This window comes from Martes martes (genome assembly GCF_963455335.1).
Source record: "Martes martes genome assembly, chromosome: 2".
Classification (NCBI taxonomy): Eukaryota; Metazoa; Chordata; class Mammalia; order Carnivora; family Mustelidae; genus Martes; species Martes martes.
The window spans coordinates 103,743,587-103,764,002 of record NC_137889.1 but is presented as its reverse complement, the minus strand read 5'-3'; the positions used below and the strand labels follow the sequence as shown (position 1 = coordinate 103,764,002).

The 20,416-nt window shown below is 36.2% G+C and overlaps 1 protein-coding gene across 1 annotated transcript in view; it reads left to right on the top strand.

The window, feature by feature from the left end:
• Positions 1-586: 586 nt before the first annotated feature.
• TACR3 (tachykinin receptor 3) overlaps positions 587-20,416 on the top strand; it is a gene marked incomplete at both ends in the record, with an annotated part of 74,190 nt that continues 54,360 nt past the window's right edge. The window contains one exon of the mRNA XM_080797430.1: positions 587-1,131. Coding sequence (XP_080653556.1) covers positions 587-1,131 — 545 coding nt within the window. The remainder of the gene's footprint in view (positions 1,132-20,416) is intronic.

Below are 20,416 nucleotides of genomic sequence, written 5' to 3'. Positions count from 1 at the left end.
GATTTTAATTACAACTATGAAAGTGCAGCTTTTCTTGAGCGTCTCAACCTGGCGCGCTCCGGCTGGGCGGATACAAGTAGCGAATGAATGAAATGCGAAGAGAGGAAAGGAGCGCAATCGTAGCCCACGAAGGGGTTCGTCAGCTCCGCGGCCCCCACAACGTCACCAGAGCAGGGGATTGAAGGAGACTATAAAGCCCGCTGCCGCGCCTGAACCCCAGTGCTCCAGCCAGTGCCCGGGAACTAGCGCAGGGGCAACCCCGGACTTCCCCGCTGGTGAGGGCTCTTAACACCTCCCTTCCCTCGCATCTCATCCATCCTGCCTGCTCCAATCGCAAAGTCCTCGGAGAGAAAGTGACTCCCCTGCTACCCATCACCTGCTGGCTCAAAGCATCTCATAACCAGCAAGGGCAGCGGTAGCTTCTCTACCTTGCCTCCAGGCGGGGGCTGAGGTCCGCTCAGTAGCAAAGGGACCAGGCGGGGCTGAGGTCCGCCCAGTAGCAAAGGCCGAGAAGAACTTCGAGGGAGTCGGCTCCGGCTGGCTGGCGGCGGTGAGTGGGGAGGTCTGGGGCTGCAGACTTGCGGCGATGGGCTCTCTCCCCGCAGCCGCGAACTGGACCGACGGTGCGGGCACGGCCAGCGCGAACGCCGGGAACCTGAGTGCGGCGCTCGCCGCAGGAGTGGCGGTAGGGGCGACTGAGACTGAGTGGCTGCACCTGCTAGTCCAAGCCGGCAACCTCTCCGCCTCCTCCGAGCCGAGACTGCCCGCAGCCTCCCCGGAGCCTGCGCAGCCCCGAGCCAACCTCACCAATCAGTTCGTGCAGCCGTCCTGGCGCATCGCCCTCTGGTCCCTAGCATACGGCGTGGTGGTGGCCGTGGCGGTCTTCGGGAATCTCATCGTCATCTGGATCATCCTGGCCCACAAGCGCATGAGGACTGTCACCAACTACTTCCTCGTGAACCTGGCTTTCTCTGACGCCTCCATGGCTGCCTTCAACACCTTAGTCAACTTCATCTATGCGCTTCACAGCGAGTGGTACTTCGGTGCCAACTACTGTCGCTTCCAGAACTTCTTTCCTATCACGGCAGTGTTCGCCAGCATCTACTCTATGACGGCCATTGCGGTGGACAGGTGAGAAGAGAGTAGGGAGGAAGCGGGGAGAAAGGGGAGAGAAGATCTGGGCAGTGGGATAAGTTCACCAAGTGACATGGTGACAAGATGGATTTGATAAAAGAAAAGGGCCTAGGAAAGAGTTTTTGGAGAAAGGAGGTCACTAACCCATGGGTCCTCCTCCAACTGGCTGAACCAGTTTCTGCTTCTATGGCCTCCCCCACTCTCCCCAACCCTCGGTCCCATTAAGGGCATCTAGAGGGACTGAGAAGACCAATGAGGGAGATGGGGAAAATGTGTCATTCCCAGTAGGACAAACTCAACTAGAAACAATAGTAGCAGGTTTTCCCAAATGGCCTCAAACAATTGCTGCAAAATTTATGTTCTCTGTAAAACTACGTTTTGGTCTTCCTTCTGTTAGTCACTGTTCTGTCTGAGAAATGGACGATGAGTCACCCCCCACCTTTCCCCCTCTCTCTGGTCTGCTGGTCTTCATCCCCACCCACCCTATTCCCTATCCTGGTTGCAAGGCCAATACTGGCTTGTCCTCCCAGTCATGGAACATCCATTAGAGGTAACAATGCCCCTCCAAAAGACCACTTTATGCTGAAGGTTTCCACAGTTTCTTGGGTTGGATTTCACTTTTAATAATCTAAGTAGGCTATGAGCTGGGTACACCTTGTTCCTGGAAGATTACATACAGCCAAATGTTTCGGATGATGGAGGGAAGACCCTAAATAACAAAGGGTTTAAAAATGAGAACTGCCATTTTATAGCTATTTAAGATAATTTTTAAGAATGTTCCCGCATCTATAGTGGGGATTCTGAAATTCTTAAGCAATTAAAAGAAGCCTGATAGACCTCCAATATTTGTTCCCATATTTAAGTTTTTAAAATTTCTGTTTGCACCTACTTTCTCCTATTGAACATTATGAAATATGCATACTTGTGTTAAGACAATGGTAAACCCCCACTTATAATTGAAAGCTGGTTACACTTTAATCAATATTATTCTAAAAACCAACAACACTGGTTCACTCATCTCTATTCTATGACTGGCAGGCAGCTGCATGGGGGACAGAGGAGGGAGAATGTGATTTTAACTTCAAGTCTCAATGTTCTTTTTTTTAATATTTTATTTATTTATTTGACAGATCACAAGTAGGCAGAGAGGCAGGCAGAAAGAGAGAGGGGAGGAATCAGGCTCCCTGCTGAGCAGAGAGCCCGATGATGCGGAGCTCGATCCCAGGACCCTGAGATCATAACCTGAGCCGAAGGCAGAGGCTTTAACCCACTGAGCCACCCAGGCGACCCTCAAGTCTCAATGTTCTTAACCGTGAAAAGAAAAGAGTACTTTTTTTGGTATTAACAACCTGTTTCAAAATAAAATGAGACTTAATATTCTTACCACATTAAGACACAATTAAGAAATAAAATAAAAAAACAAGTTTTTTCCATAAATCCATCCTCTGTATTTGCTATTTTGAGCACAGAGATATTGAAAACATAAATCTGTAAGAACTACTGTCACATGCTAGACTCAGAGGATTAAATTGAAGGAGCAGTGGTTAGTAGCCACTAACTAGGATAAATAAGCACAAAATCACATTTTTAAAAAGCCTCTGAAACTGTTAATCTTTCCTTTATCTATGGTCTTCCGTATGTATCTAACCCCTTCACTTTTGTAGGCACAGCAGTGAGTACAAAGAAGGAACAAAATCAACTTCAATTGAGGAATAGAGGAAACTGCCTCTAATCTTGCTCCAAGATAGAAACAAATGTTCCTTTAGTTTAGTTTGAGCATCTTCCTTTTTTTTTTTGTTTCCTTTTCTTTTTTTTTTATTACTTGTAAACATGTTATTTTTTAATGGGATCAGCAGGGAAATTAGCATATCATGTTATAAAATTCTCACCGTCTTCTTGAAATAGTAATAATTCCTTATGAGGTTTAATGAAAATTTAGTCTGTGTGAAATTGGTTTTTCAATTCTGACGAGCGAAAAGGGTTATTTTTCCAGTTATTTTCTGCCAACAGTTAGACAAAATCTGAAGTGGTCTTGGAGTTATTTTAATTGATACAGTAAGACTTGACTCAATATTTAACCCAGATGATGAATGGGATGAGGTTAGCCTAAGAGTATTTGTTCTCTCTTTGCTTTATTTACAAAATAGTAACTAAAACTATGTTTGGGGAAATATTACCTCTAGGAAATTTACTGTGAATCTTTGGCTCTTTCTATAATTTGTAGTTGTTATCCAAAGATTTGAAAATGTCCCATTTTGGGACGCCTGGGTGGCTCAGTCAGTTAAGCTGCTGCCTTCGGCTCAGGGCTTGATTCCAGGGTCCTGGGGTCAAGTCCAGCACGGGGCTTCTTGCTCGGCAGGAAGGCAGGGAGACTGCTTCTCTCTCCACCTCTGCCTGCCTCTCTGCCTGCTTGTGCACTCGGTCTCTCTCTCTCTCTCTCTGACAAATAAATAAATAAATAAAATCTTTAAAAATTTTTTTAAATGTCCCATTATATCTACTAAAATTACTGCTGTAGTGAGCTGTGAACATTCTGTTAAAATTATGGGGCAAAGTCTTATAAAATTAATCATGTGCACATAGTGAAAGCGATATATATATATACACTAAGTGAATGGGTGAAACATACGATCATCATAGCATAAGATATAATCTCAAGTGGCTCTTCTATAACTAGCAGAACTCCGGTTGATATCAAGGTTACATTCATGGCAATGGGGAAAACTATGTTGAAAATGAGTTTGCAGCATATTTAACAGACCTAGTGTGGAGACAAACACATTTAGGGCGCCTGGGTGGCTCAGTGGTTTAAAGCTTCTGCCTTCGGCTCAGATCATGATCCCAGGGTCCTGGGATCAAGCCCCACATCAGGCTCTCTGCTCCACGGAGAGCCTGCTTCCTCTTCTCTCTGCCTGCCTCTCCGCCTACTTGTAATCTCTGTCTGTCAAATAAATAAATAAAATCTTAAAAAAAATAACACATTTAACACACTAATTAGAAGATACAATACTAGTATAAAAAGAACAAAATACATAAACTCTCTGTTTAGAAAAAAAAATGTCTAACAAGCATAAAATTATGGGCTGCTTACATTCCATCATTTCTTCACCTGCTGTTTGTTCCTCAAGCTATTCAAATCCGAATTGGTCTCCCAACATCCTCTCTGAAGATAAGTTGTGAAACTCAGTAAGCATTTCACTTCCTTGATTTTTCAGTAACATTTCTACCAGGTGGCTCACTGCTCCTTGCCTTCTAAATTCCCAGGTACCCATAGTCTGTCTTCCATGCTTGTATTTCTGATTCTCTGCCTCTTTGTAGTGGTTAAATACATAGGTTCCTGAATGCTAAATCCCTGGCCTGAGTTTGCCCTAACTTCGTTCTCTCTCCCCAAGTAAGTTCATGGCCTTATTTTTCACTTTTGAATAAAGAACTCCCATTTTTTTTCTATCATCTAATTGGTTTTCTTCTGGATTGTAAAGATATATAATAATCTGTGCAGTAGGCAAATATAAATGAATGAAAAATTAAGACTGGAGAAAATACAAACAAAATCACGGTGAAGTTATAGCATAGATATTCCCAGTTAGAGTTCTAATCATTAATGAAAGTTGAACTTCAGATATATCTGTGACTCTTGATATACCTGCAAAAAAATACAATTAGTAATAGAGCATACACTGTCCATAAAAGCAATACATACACATTCTTTAAGAGGTAAGGAATTTCTGGTATTGAGTTTTAAGAATTTTTTTGTATGGGTAATAATGGGGTTACTGTCCTCAAACACAACTGTCACAAATGCGAAAGCTGGTCTCCTACAGATGTTTGTAAAGTATTCTTCTGGGTGAGCTAAAGGCAGTTGCCAAAGCAGCATTCAGTGATTGAAGTCCTCAGGGTACCAATTCTCTAGTTGAACAGTTTCCAGATGTTCAGGTTTGATGCATTGAAGAAATTACAAGAAGGGATAAAGTACATTTCCCCCAGGAGTATTTTTCTCACCTAAACTTTGGATATAGCTTGAGAAGCAGATAACTCAAAGTTGTGAAGTTAGGGCTAAAGCTCTCCAAATCATCTTCCTTCCAGCTCCCAGTCTCTGATCCTTATCTATCCTCTATACCAGTCTTTTATTCCAATGTATTATTTCACTCATTCATTTTGAGAGGCACATATGCACAGTGCAAAAAATAAAAAGTATAAATGTTAGGAAGTTAAGTTTATGTATGCTTATCCTACTCCCCAAATATAGCCAACCTATGATCTTCATATTCATATTTCAACTCTCATCTGTGATATATTTATATAATCTCACATGTATGTATGATATATATACACACATACTCTGGTGCATAGTACTTTATATACACGCATAAACACAGATGTCCTTCCTTTAATTAATACAGTGTCACATTATTGTCATTTTTAATTTAATAAACTGTTCTTAAACTTTTATTGAAAAAATTATAAATATTGGACATTATTTACTGTAACTCAAGTGACCTAATCTCTGTTCCAGGCACTCCTATCTTCCTCCGAGTCCCTGAATAAAGTCTTTGAACACAATTTACCATTTCAAATTCTCTTCTGCCAACTCGTCATTAGTTACATTTACTTACTCTTCTTTTAAATAATAGCTAAATGTCACATTCACAGGGAAACCTTCCGTGAGCCTCCCAATTTAATTAGATGTCCCTTTATAGACTCTCTCAGCACATGTCAGTCATGGCAGCTTTCATATATTAAATTTCATATTTATTTTTAAGAATATTTGATTAATAATTTCCTTTAATAGACTTGTAAACACCATGAAGACAGGTTCAATTCTGACCTTAGTGCTTTTTGTATCCTTACGTTTATGACAGTGGTTTGCACATGGTAAGCACAGAATCCAGACTGCTGAATAAATGAATCATAAGAGTAATTAAACAAATGAAAATCAAAGTTTATTCAATCTCATTATAAATGAGATACAACTCCATCTACTAAAATTGGCAGAGATTGGTAAGTATGTAATGAACAGGGCATTTTTTACATATAGTTTTAGATTGAGCCATATACAATTGTCATTTTTTACAGTTTTTTTGTAAATTGTATTTATTTATTTGCAAGGGCCAGGAGCACAGAGGGAGAAGCAGGCTCCCCACTGAGCAGGGGTGGGATGGGGAGATTAGAAGTGATGAAGAGGACTACTGATGAACTATTATCATACCTCCCTAGGGACTCTGAACTCATTGGAGACTGGCAAGAAGTGGTACAAGTAAAGGTTACTAACTAAGAAAATTTGGATATTCATGTTAATATTACCATATTTATACACACGTGCCTGGAGACTTGAGAGGACTGATGTTATATTCAAACATGTGACTTTTAAATCTCATTTTGGTCTCATAGGTGCCTCATCATTTATTTGATCATTTTTGGGAGGGTGGATTTTTAATGTTCCCAGTTCTTTGAATTTTGGCTTGAAAAGTATCCTTGGGGGCACCTAATGCAGCTCAGTCAGTTAAAGGTCTGACTCTTGATTTCTGCTCAGATCATGATGTTAGGGTCCTGAGATTGAGCCCTGTGATGGGTTCCTACTTAGGATTTTCTTTCTCTCTCTCTCTCTGCCCCTCCCCTGCTCTCTCCTCTGCAGGTTCAAGCTTGCTCTCTCCCTCTCTCTTTCTCTCTCTAAAAAAAAAAAAGAAAGAAAGAAAGAAAGAAAAAAAAAGAGGGAGAGAAAAGAAAAAATCTCCTTGAATATATTGGCAAATTGAACTTCTGAAAGATTTTGACAAAATATATCCAACTGTTAGGCTAAACCATATAAAATATTGACATTTTAAACTATAAAAAACAGAAGGATGCCTGGATAACTCAGTCGGTTAAGCATCTGCCTCCAGCTCAGGTCATGATCTTGGCAACCTGGGATTGAGCCCCACATCTGGCACCCTAGGGAAAAAAGAAAAGAAAAAGTAGTGTCATCACATTGGTAGAGAGCATGACAGTTTCTCTGCAGAAGGAAGCCATGTCCTTCTCCAGATTGTTGTTTGGGGCATGTTACATCCAAATCTGCGGAACTCCTAAGTTACAAACTTTATGCTCTGCTGAAATTTTTGTGATGTCTATTTGTGTTGAAAGAGAATTTAGAAGAATGATCTTGTTCCTAATCTTTGTTCCATTAGCAATTTCTTAATGACCAATATTCCTTCATCTTCTACTTGCAAATGTCTCTCCTTGGGGCTCAGCTATAAATGTTATGTCCAGGATGGGGAATTGTCCATACCTCCTCTTCCCCATGCCTCATCACTCTGAGCATAAATCATTTGTATTGAGACTTGCTCACTGGTACATTAAATAAATGCTGCAAAATAGACAATTGGGGTTTGCAGCCCTGCCATTTCATTAGACTCAGTCAGAGTCTGAATCCCATTTTAAACTCAGCAGGATCTCTAACACGAGGGATTTTTAGACTATGGATTTAACAATCTGATATAATTCCATATGTGCAACAAGGTTGATTTGCTCTGAATGGTGAGACTTTGGGGAATTTTATTTTGTTTTGTGCTTTTTAAATTATCTACAACATACACTTCTTTTATATGAAATGAATTATTAATTAATTAAAGTTCTTTAGATAGTGGCGAAGGCCACACAACAATGGCAATGTACATAATGCCTGAACTGTACACTCAAAAATAGTTAAAACAGTAAATTTTATGTGTGTTTTACCACAGTACAAATTTTTAAAATATTAATTAAGTAAATATTTTTTAAAGAATCAATAGTGACTTAGATATATGCCAAAGAGCTGGGACTCCAGAACAGAAAAACTTGAATAAACTTTGTATAGACATTCTTGTGGTAGATGTTTTATGGTAACATTTTTAAACACATTTTCTAGACTGAATTCAAATTTATGAAGAAATCTCTGGCAAGAGAGTACTGTTAACCTTATAATACATTATTTTATAGGCTCTGAAATCTTTTTCCCAGGAATTGCATAATAATATCTCAGATGTGTAGGATAGTATAAAAGCCTGGCTAAAGGTACAAGGATAAACTTAGTTTGATATATGATATAGGTTTTTTTAAATATTTGCTTAAATCCCCCATTTGAGCTTTCATTATCACTTATGAGATTTTTTTTCTTCCTATCTGCCCAAGTATCAAGCTTATTTAAAATTCTCTTTTATGCACACCTATAATTAAGGAAAATATGTATATGATTTTTTGGGGGGGAGAGAAGATAGTATTATTTTATTTTATTTTATAACATTAAAAAAATTTAATTAAAAAATTTTTAAATTCCAACACAGTTTACAAGCGGTGTTATATTAGTTTCAGGTGTATAGTGTAGTGATTCAGCACTTCCATACAACACCCAGAGCTCATCATGACAAGTGCACTCCTTAATCCCCATTGCCTATTTCACCCATGTCCTGACACATCCTCCAACATAGTATTATTTTAAACCCACATTTAAGATCATAGACTAAATAATAAAAGAATAGGAAGGAATGGGAAAGTGGATTGAGAGAAGTCAAAAATCATTAAACAAGTATGTGATTATATCACTAAACAAGAGTGGTCCTAGTTTTATCCTGGATCTGGTTTATGCTGACGAGGGAATCAACTGCACACGTTTCTTCCCAACTCTGCATTTAGTGATGTTATTTTGGTAGTCTGAAATCATGGTAAGAGTTTACACCACGAAAATCTGCAAATACTAGAAATCAGAAGTTTTGTTTTCTGTTTGATTTTTTTTTCCCGGGGTGCTTATAGTTAAACATTTACCAGCACACAACTCATTATATTTGTAGTCACTTAACAGGTATTTCATGAGTACCTTCTAAGTACTAAACATTGTATAGGTATGGTACAATTGGGATAAACAATGTAGATATGGCTCATATACTAAATGAAACTAATTAATATATCTAGCTGAACCCCTCAGCTGTATTCCAGAATCTTAAATCCAACAACTTATTCTACGTTACCACTGAGATGTTTAACAAGCATCTCAGACTTTACTGAGATTGAGGTGTCTCCAGACTTTACTGAGTTCCTGATTTTCCTCCAAACTTGCTCCTCCTGCAGTCTTCTGAAGTCAAAATCTGAGCCTCAGGTCAAAACTCTTACACATATTCTTAACTCACCTCTTCTTTCATATTCTATATCCAATCCATCAACAAATCTAACACCTCTATTTTCAGAATATGTGTAAAATCTAATCACTTCTCAAGATGTCTACTGTTGTCTCCCTAGTCTTGGTCAATCCATTTCTCTCCTAACCTGTTTTCCTACTCCTACTCTTGCTCCTTTTTGGTTCGTTCTAAATGAAACCACCAGAGTGATCCTGTTAATAATGAATCTGATCATTTTCCCCTGAGCAAAGTCTCCATTAGTTCCCCAGTTCTCTCAAGGTAGAAATCAAAGTTCTTATAATGGTCTACAAGAATTTGTAGTAACTGGTCCTTTGTTGCTCTCTGTTCTTATCTACTGCTACTCACCACTCCACCACTCTGCTCCATCATCATTAGTCTCCTCTGTTTCAACAATATACTAGTCATATTTCCACTTCAGGATCTTACATGCTATTTTAAAGATGCTTTCTCCAGATAGCCACATTGTTAATTCCCTGTACTACTTCTTTAAATTGCTTTATTCTTTATCAAATCTATCACCTTCTGAAATACTATATAATTCATTCATCTTTATTGCTTATTGCTTTTTGTCTGTCTGTCCTACTGCGTTATAAGTTCCATGAGGACCAGACTAGAACTATATTTCAATTAAATAAGTGAACAATAAAGTTCTTGATAACTATAAAAACACATAACAGGGGAAAGCACATGTAGAATGTTAGAACAGAAAAAGAAATTATAGAAGCATCTTTAAAGTTCATTGTACACAGGAATAGAAAATATCTCCTAATAAACTGACTATGAATAGTTAATATTTGAATAAAAATAAAACATCTTAAATACCTACACAGTCTTGTGCATGATTATAGTATCCAGCTGAATTACATATAAAGAAAAAGACTTGGAGATTTTCAAAGCATAAGGAACAATTTTAAAGAAGACAAAATACTCATAAAATTGAGTGTTTATGTTGAATAAGTACTATTAATCACAATTCAGAATTCCCAGATGAATAAACCTCTTAAGTTTAAAAGATGGTACAGTACCATGTGTACTGATTTTTATGCCTTCAAATTGAATGGATATATGTAGGTAGTTTTTTCGAATTAGCTAACTACATGGTATAAAATATATTCAAAATTCTTAAACTATGCATCATGTTTTCAATAGCTGAAAATATTTCACTTCTTAAATCAAAATATTTTCAATATCTCTTCAAAAAAGACTTACATAATCTTAATTTCATGTTAAAGGCTGTAATATTTCAGAATCAAATAAAATGAAGATAATCCAATATTTTTAAATAAAAGATTAAAATATCTTTCCTATACAAGATATTACTGGTAATCCTCATTCACCAGTCACAGAACCATTGCTGATAAATATCTTTAATGAACAGCAATGAAACAGATCTGCTTAGGAACATATAAAATGGTACCAATTTTATAGCTTAGCCCCTTACAAACAGAACACATATGCTAAAGATTAAATAAATAGATGAATGAATATTTGTATGAACAGATAGCCAATTTTATGCATGCACTTCTCACTTTGCACAAATTTCAGTTACCGGATTTAGTTATATATCAGTCCTCTCAAGAATATAACTAAAGTTTTAGTTACCGAATCATATTAACTGTAATGTGGTGGTGAGATATGAGGAAAGGGCACATGTTCTCGAGTCCTGTGATTAGGTCCAGTCATTTTGTGTTTTTCTTTTTTTTTCCTTCCCCCTTAAATGACACAGAATGGCTAAAGTGGGCTAAGTGGAATACTTCCAAACTACTTTGGAGGCTATCTGGGGCAGATTTGGCTATAAACTTCCCGTGGGACAGTTAGACTCTGATAATTGTCTTTCCCTGATTGACTTATTTCGCTTAGCATAATACCCTTTAGTTCCATCCACGTCATTGCAAATGGCAAGATTTCGGGGGGTTTTGATGGCTACATAGTATTCCACTGTATATATGTACCACATCATCTTTATTCATTCAGCTCTTGCTGGACATCTAGGCTCTTTCCATAGTTTGTTTATTGTGGACATTGCTGCTATAAACATTCAAGTGCACGTGCCCCTTCTGATCACTACATTTGTATCTTTGGGGTAAATATCCAGTAATGCAATTGTTGGGTTGTAAGGTAGCTCTATTTTCAAATTTTTGAGGAACCTCCATACTGTTTTCCAGAGTGGCTGCATCAGCTTGTATTCCCACCAGCAGTGTAAGAAGGTTCCCCTTTCTCCACATCCTCACCAACATCTGTCATTTCCTGACTTGTTAATTTTAGCCATTTTGACTGGTGTGAGGTGGTATCTCATTGAGGTTTTCGTTTGTATTTCCCTGATGCTGAGTGATGCTGAGCACTTTTTCATGTGTCTGTTGGATTTTGACAGAAATTTTTAAAGGTCTCAGAAAATTTGTCATTTTTCTCATTGATTATTAAGATCATTTTGCACTGTTTCAACTTGCATGGTAATTTTGATGTTCTCATACTACTTTGCAAAGTGAGAACTGCTGGCATGTCAAGTATCACAACCTAATTGCCTAAGTTTGGTAATAAATAAATAAAGGCCTTTGCACACTATCTAGATAGCACATATAGACCACTCTTTTCACCAAACATAATTATTATATTATTCAAGAATAAATCTTGCCACTTGTAGTGACCTGGATGGAGTTAGAGTATAATGCTAAGCAAAATAAATCAGTCAGAGAAAGACAAATACCATATGATTTCACTCATATGTGGAATTTAAGAAACAAAACAAATAAGCGAAGGGGGAAAATAGAGAAGCAGGGGGCAAACCAAGAAACAGACTCTTAACTATAGAGAACAAACTGACAGTTACCAGAGCAGAGGTGAGAGGGGATGGGTGAAACAGGTGATGGGGTTAAGGAGGGCACTTGTGATGAACACAGGGTCATGTATGGAAGTGTTGAATCACTATATTGTATACCAGAAACTAATATTACACTGTATGTTAACTAACTGGAATTTAAATAAAAACTAAAAAAGTACCTTTGTCAGAGATACAAATTATATAGTTGTGCAACTAGAACTGAAAAGAAAATGGTAGAAATGAAATACCTAGTAGGAAAGACAACCCAGAGAAATAAGAATGGCTGAATACCAGAAACTATTACTATATGACGTCAAAAATAAGTAAATGATCATCTAAATGGATTTTGAAATGCATCCAAGATAACTCAATACACATTTCTAACAGAATTCTTGGTGAATTACAATATATGGTACTTTCTTAACATGAAAAACAAATATTTATCCCCAAATGCAATATGTGAGAACTATAAGAAATAAACTTTACACACACACACACACACACACACACACATGCACATGCGCACCTGCATGTACCTGAAAATAGAAGACATAAAGCAAAAAAACTAAAGAGTATAAATGTATCCACTGTCTTAAGGCTCTATTCTAGTAAAACCACAGTGGAAGTTGAATAGAATCTAAAATAGTCTACTACAATTTTTCTGACAATAAGTTGTTGGGTATAACCAAGAAATATTTGTTAATAATAAAAATAATACTAAAAGAAAATGCTAATAAGAATGAGAAAGTACTATAAATTATAATAAATGAAAAAATTTGGAACCATTGAATAAGAACCAAGTCAGGTTGATAATATATGTAATGAAATTCCTACACATATGAGATTATACAAAAAAAATCACAAGCAAATAAAAGCATAATTAGTCAAGATAAGAAATTTGGAATTTATCTAATTATTTCAGAAAAACACATGTTAGAGTCTCACTTTACACTGTGTGCTAATATAAATGTCAGATAGACCAAATAGTTAAAATATAACATTTAAACAATGAAGGAAAAAAACAGAAAAATTTATCATTAAATAATCTTGGGAAAATAATTTCTAAGCATCAGGGTAGCAAAAGAATACAGTGTAAGATATTAGTCGATGAGTGAAATAAGTCAAACAGAGAAAGTCAAGTATCATATGGTTTCACTTATTGGTGGAGCATAACAAATAATATAGAGGACAAGGGTAGATGGAGAGGAGAAGGGAGTTGAGGGAAATTGGAAGGGGAGGTGAACCATGAGAGACTATGGACTCTGAAAAACAACCTGAGGGTTTTGAAGGGGCGGGGTGAGAGGGTGGGGGAACCAGGTGGTGGGTATTAGGGAGGGCACAGATTGCATGGAGCACTGGGTGTGGTGAAAAAACAATGAATACTGTTACGCTGAAAATAAATAAAAAATTTAATTTAAAAAAAAAAAGATATTAGTCGATGTGACCGTAAGAAATTATATAACCAAAACATTATATAGTTTAACCACAAAATCAAAAGTATTAAAGTATAATTAAATAGTAAGTACACAGTTTTAATTATTTTCAATATAAATGATAGACACAGGGTTAATAATTTTAACTTATAATGAGTTCCTATAAATCAATAAGAAAATATTAATGCAAATATACAAAATATGACAATTTTTAAAAAACTATTACATAAATAAATGAAAATATTTCTTATTAAAGAAATATTAGATATTAAAATATTATCTTAACAATAATCAAAGATGTACACATTCATTTAAAATATTTTATGTTAATACAGTGCTACTGAAAGTTAGAAAAGCAGGCATTCTAATTTTTTGCTGGTGGAAATAGAAATCAGAACAACATTTTGAGAAATCAATTTGGTAACGTGTATACTAAAATTGCTCACTCCATTAAACAAAGCAATTCTAACTCCAGGTATCTATCCATAAAAAATAAAGTTGCGAAGAATGACTTCATTGTTTGCAATTTTTTCACTTTATAATAGGTCAGAAATAGACATTCTTATGCATGTTTTAGAATATTCTTTAGTGATTAAGAATAGTATTTGAGAATATTTATATTCAAAGAGCATGCAATATGATATTAATTACAGAGAATGTAGATAATTATAAACAGGTACAAGATACAATGACATAATAATACATGTATAAGTATGCATATGCATAAATAAAATAGTAAAAAGGAAATGCAAAATGAACCAAGATATATAGCAATGTTGTCTCTTAGTGGCAGGGTTATGGGGAATTTATATTTTCTTTTTTTAATTTGTTTTCAGTGTACCAGAATTGTTTATGTTTATGCACCACATCCATGCTCCATGCAATATGTGCCCTCCATAATACCCACCACCTGGCTCCCCCAACCTTTCACCCACCGCTCCTTCAAAACCCTCAGATTGTTTTTCAGAGTCCATAGTCTCTCGTGGTTCATCTCCCCTTCCAATTTTTTTAAGATTTTATTTATTTGAGAGAGAGAGAGCACGTGGAGGGACAAAGGGAGAGGGAGAAGCCGGGTCCCCACACAGGAAAGGATACCAGGACCCTGGGATCATGACCTGAGCTGAAGCTAGACGTTTAACCAACTATCTACCCAAGTGACCCTGTATTTTCTTAATATACCCTAGGATCCTTAGTTTAATAATCTGGGTGGGGGGATGTAACTTTCTATAAAGCAGGTTAAGAATATTTTTCCACAATTTATTTTATAGAAAGACCTGAATGTTCATATGCTTTCTCATTACTAGTTACTTTGCTTATTTACTGGATCATGGTTTTCCCTTTGTTGTAGCCTGTTCCTTAGAACTCATCTGAGGTTCTTTGCATGTACCTGTTCCTGCAAATCTCGGGATTTATGTAATAGGGGATATTTAATGACCCTTTGTACAGTATTTTCCATTCATCTGCTATTTGGATACAGTTTCACTATTTGATTTGTTAATTTTTAGGGGAACTCACTCTGATAGGTTGTTTTTAAAAAAATCCTACAAACACAACATATATAAACAAATGGAGAGAAGTGTTGACATTGTCTAATGTGAAGAACTCTCCTCTGTAATTACATCAAGTTCATTAATCATGTTCAAATTTTCTTCATCTTTACTAGGTTTTTTTATTGTTGTTTTGCTTTCTGTTCTATCAGTTACTGAGAGAGAGGTATGTGATAGTCCAACTGTGACTGGCAATGTATTTTTCATTTTAGTTCTGCCCATTTTTCTTTGCACATTTTAAAGCAATATAATACAAATCAGGATTTGTTATGCCTTCCTGTTGAACTTGTCCTTTTTATCATTATGAAATGTCCATCTTTATATTTAATATCACTTCATGCTTTCAAGTCTAATGTTTGTGACACTTACATAGTCAACCTTTTGTTGAGGGGGAGAAGTTAGTATTTACATGATAACCCCTTAAAACACAAATATTTTAATACAAAGAATATCTAATATGATTAGAAATCACAAATTTGATTTCAATGATGTCTGAAAATCTAAATTCCAATTATATAACCTTATTTTAAAATTAACATAAGGTAGAATTGACTTTAATTGATGTACCAATGCAAGATATTTAATGCATGAATAGATTCATTTAACAGCCACGACAATCAGAGCACAAAATAATTTTTTCCCTTATGCTACACCTTTGTATTCATACCTTCTCCCTGCCCTAAGAACTGGTTATCCGTGATTTATGTTCCACCACTGTAGTTTGGTCTTTTTAGAAAAGTATCATATTAATATAATCATACAACATGTAAACTTTTGAGTGTGGATACTTTCACTAACTATAACATCTCTGAGATTTATCTAAGTTGCTAAGTGTTTCAAAAGTTTGCTCCTTTTTATTTCTGAAAATATTGCATTGCATGGCTATACCAAAGTTTGTTTGTTCATCCACCACTGATAAAAACATTTGTGTTGTTTCTGGGTTTGAACAATTATGAATAGAGTTGCTATAAACACCCATGCAAAGATTTGCATGTGAACAGCAGCTTTTATTTCTCTAGGGTAATTAACTAGGAGTGAGACTGCTGGGCCATATAACAAATAAAAACTTTATAAGAGGGCACCTGGGTGGCTCAGTTGGTTAAGCAACTGTCTTCTGCTCAGGTCATGATCCTGGAGTCCTGGAATCGAATCCCTCATCAGGCTACCCGCACAGATAAATAAAACCTTTAAAAAAAAAGAACCTTACAAGGAATTGTGATATCATCTCATACCTGTCAGAATGGCTATTATCAAAAAGACAATAACAAGTGTTGGCGAGGATATGGAGAAAAAGAAACCCTTCTGTACTTTTGCCAGGAATGTAAATTGGTGCAGCCACTATAGAAAACGGTATGGAGGTTTCTTCAAAAAATTAAAAATAGAACTACTATACAATCCAGCCACTGCACTTCTGGGTATTTATCCAAATAAAACAAAAACACCAATTTTAAAAAATATATGTACCCCTGTGTTCATTGCAGCATTATTTATAATAGCCAAGATAGGGAAATAACCAAAGTGACCATCAATAGATGAATGGATAAAGAAGATGGGCTATATGTATGCAATAGAATATTATTCAGCTATGAAAAAAGAAATGAAATGATCTCACTGATATGAGGAATTTGAGAAACAAGACAGAGGATCATAGGGGAAGGGAGGGAAAAATGATACAAGACAAAACCAGAGAGGGAGACAAACCATAAGAGACTTCTAATTTCAGGAAACAAACAGGGTTGCTGGAGGAGAGGGGGATGGGAGGGATGGGGTGACTGGGTGATGAACACTGGGGTGGGAATGTGCTATAATGAGCGTTGTGAGTTGTGTAAGACTGATGAATCACAGACCTGTGCCCCTGAAACAAATAAAACATTATATGTTAATAAAACCCACAGATAAGGGGAAAAAAAAAACGAAATCATACGATTTGCAACAATATGGATGGACCTAGAGGGTATTATGCTAAGTGATATAGTCACAGAGAAAGACAAATATCATATGATTTCACTTATATGTGGAGTCTAAAAGGCTAAAGAAGCAAAACAAAAACAGACTCATAAATACAAAGAACAAACTGGTATTTGCCAAAGGGGAAGTGGGTGGGCAAATAAGCAAAATAGGTGAAGGGGATTAGGAAGCACAACCTTCCATTTATAAAATACGTTAAGTTATGGGGATGTGTAGCACAGTATAGGGAATATAGTCAATAATATTGTAATAACTTTGTATGGTGATTGATGGATAACTACACTTACCATGGTGAGCATTTTGTAATGTATATGAATGTCAAATCACTGTGATGTACACCTGAGAATAATCTAATATTGTATGTCAACTATACTTTAATAAAAAGAAAAGAGAAAAAAATTGTGAAACTATTTTCCACAGTGGCTGTACCATTTTTTATTCATATCCACAGTATATGAGTGTTCAGCTTATTCCAGATCCTCATCAGCGGTTGATATTGTCAGTAGTTTTGTTTTTATTTTAGCCATTCTAATGTGTGTGTAGTTGTATCTCAATGTGGTTTTAATTCACATTTCATTAATGGATAATTATGTTGGACATCTTCATGTGTTTATTTGTCATTAATATTTCTTCATCAGGGAAGTGTTTGTTCAAGCCATTTGCCCATTTTTAATTTTTTTTTATTATGTTAGTCACCACACAGTACTTCATTAGTTTCTGATGTAGTGCTCCATGATTCTTCGTTCCCCCACAATACCTTGTTGCAATATGTGCCCACCTTAACCCTATCACCAGGCTAACCCATCCCCCGACACCCCTCCCCTCTGAAGACCTCAGTTTGTTTCCCAGAGTCCATAGTCTCTAATGGTTCGTCTCCCCTTCTGATTCCCCCCCTTCGTCTTCCTCTTCCTTTTCCTAATATCCTCCATGCTATTCCTTATGTTCCACATATAAGTGAAACCATATGATAATTGTCTTTCTCTGCTTGACTTATTTCATTTAGCATAATCCCCTCCAGTTCCATCCATGTCAATGCAAATGGTGGATATCCATCCTTTCTGATGGCTGAGTAATATTCAATTGTATATATGGACCACATCTTTATTCATTCTTCTGTTGAAGGGCATCTTTTCTCCTTCCACAGTTTGGCTATTGTGGACATTGCTGCTATGAACTTTGCGGTGCATGTTCCCCTTCTTTTCACTGCATCTGTATCTTTACCTATTTTTAAGTTGGATTGTTTCCTTACTGTTGAGATATTATTTTTAATAGTCTTACTGAGTTATAATTTACCTGTCATAAAATAGTTATTTTAAGTACATATTTCAATAATTATTTATAAGTTTTTAGTTATGTAAACACTAATACAGTCTAATTTTAGAATATTTCCACAACCCCAAAAAGAAACTACACTCTAATTGCAGTCACTCCCTGTTTCACACCAAGAGCTACACAACCACTATGCTATTTTCTCCTGCTATAGACGTGGCTTTTCTGGGACTTGGTATAAATGAAGTCATACAATATATAGTTTTTGTGTGGACTTCAAATTGTTTTCTCTGTTTTAAAGTTGGGTTATAGGTCTTTTACTAAATTGTAAGAGTTTTTTGTGTATTTTAGACACAAGTCCTCAATTGGATGTATTATTTGCAAATATTTTTTCCCTGTCTTTGGCTTGTCTTTTCACTTTCTTCATGATGAATCTGAAGAACAAAAATGTTTAATTTTGATGAAGTACAATATATATTTTTTCTCCTTCATTGTTTGTGTTTTTATAGTCAATTCTAAGAAATCATTAGTTACCTCAAGGTAGTGAAGATTTAGTTCTATGTTTTTTTTTTCTGATAGTTTTATAGGTTTAGATCTTATATTTGTATATGATCCATTTGGAGATGACTTTTGTGTGGGATGTGAGGTGTGAGGTAACAATTAATCTTTCTGTTTGCAGTTATTCAATTGTTCCAGCACTGTTTTTTGAAAAGACTACAGTTTCCCCTCACTAAACTGCTTCAGCACATTTTTCAAATATCAACCAATAAATTTAAGTATTTATTTCTGGATCCTTAATATTTCTAGTTCATTGATCTATATGTCTATTTTTCTGCCAGCAGTATACTATCTCTTGATTACTGTAGCCTCATAATAAGTTTTGAAATATGTAAGTGTAAGTCCTTCAACTTTTCCTTATTTTTCAAAATTGTTTTGACTGTTCTCAAAGATTTGCACTTCTAAATTGTGTTTAGGATCAGATTTTTAAATTTTGAAATTATAATAGGGATTTTTGTAAGGATTATGTTGAACACAATCAACTTGGGAAGTAATGTTAGCTTAACAGTACTGAGACTTCCCATCCATGGACTGCCTCTCCATTTATCGAGGTAGTCTTCAATTTCTTTCAGCAATGCTTTGTAGTTTTCAATGGACAAGTCTTTCATTAAATTTATTCCTAATATTTTATACTTTTTGGTGCTGCTGAATGGAATTTTTCAATTTAATTTTTATTTAAATTCTAGTCAGTTAACATACAGTGAAGTATTGGTTTCAGGAGCGGAGCTCAGTTATTCAACACTTACATAGGGCACCTAGTGTTCATCACAAGTGCCCTCCTTAATCCCCAGCACCCCTCTAGTCCATCCCCCACACTCCTCCCTCCAATCAACCCTCAGTTTGTTCTCTATCTTTAAGAATTTCTCATGGTTTGTTTCCCTCTCTCTTTAATTTCCCCTTCCCATATGTTCATCTGTTTTGTTTTTTTAAATTTCACATTACTGAATGGAATTTTTTAAAGTTCATTTTCAGATTGTTCATAATTCATGTGTAGAAATGCAATTGAATGAACTTATATGATCTTGCTGCACTTATTTATTAGTTCTAATGGGTTTGAGGGTTTTTGTTTGTTTTTTTATATTTTAAAGATTTTATTTATTTATTTGTCAGAGAGATAGAGTACAGGCAGGCAGAGAGGCAGTCAGAGAGAGGGGTGGGGAGAAGCAGGCTCCCCACGGAGCAAGGAGACCAATGCGGGACTTGATCCCAGGACGCCGGAACCATGACCTGAGCCACAGGCAGCCGCTTAACCAACTAAGCCACCCAGGCATCCCTAATGGGTCTTGTTTTTGTGCATTCCTTAGGATATTCAGTATGGAGGATCATGTCATCTGCTAATAAAGACATTACTTTCTTCTTTTTAATTTGCATGCTTTTTATTTCTTTTTCTTTTCTTTATTTTATAATTTATTTTTGCTTGTTTGTTTTTTGCCTGATTGATTACCCTGGCTAGAACCTCCAGTACAATTTTTAATTGAAGTGATGAAATTGGACATCTTTACTTTGTTTCAGGTTATAAGGAGAAAGAATTAAATTTTTAACAAT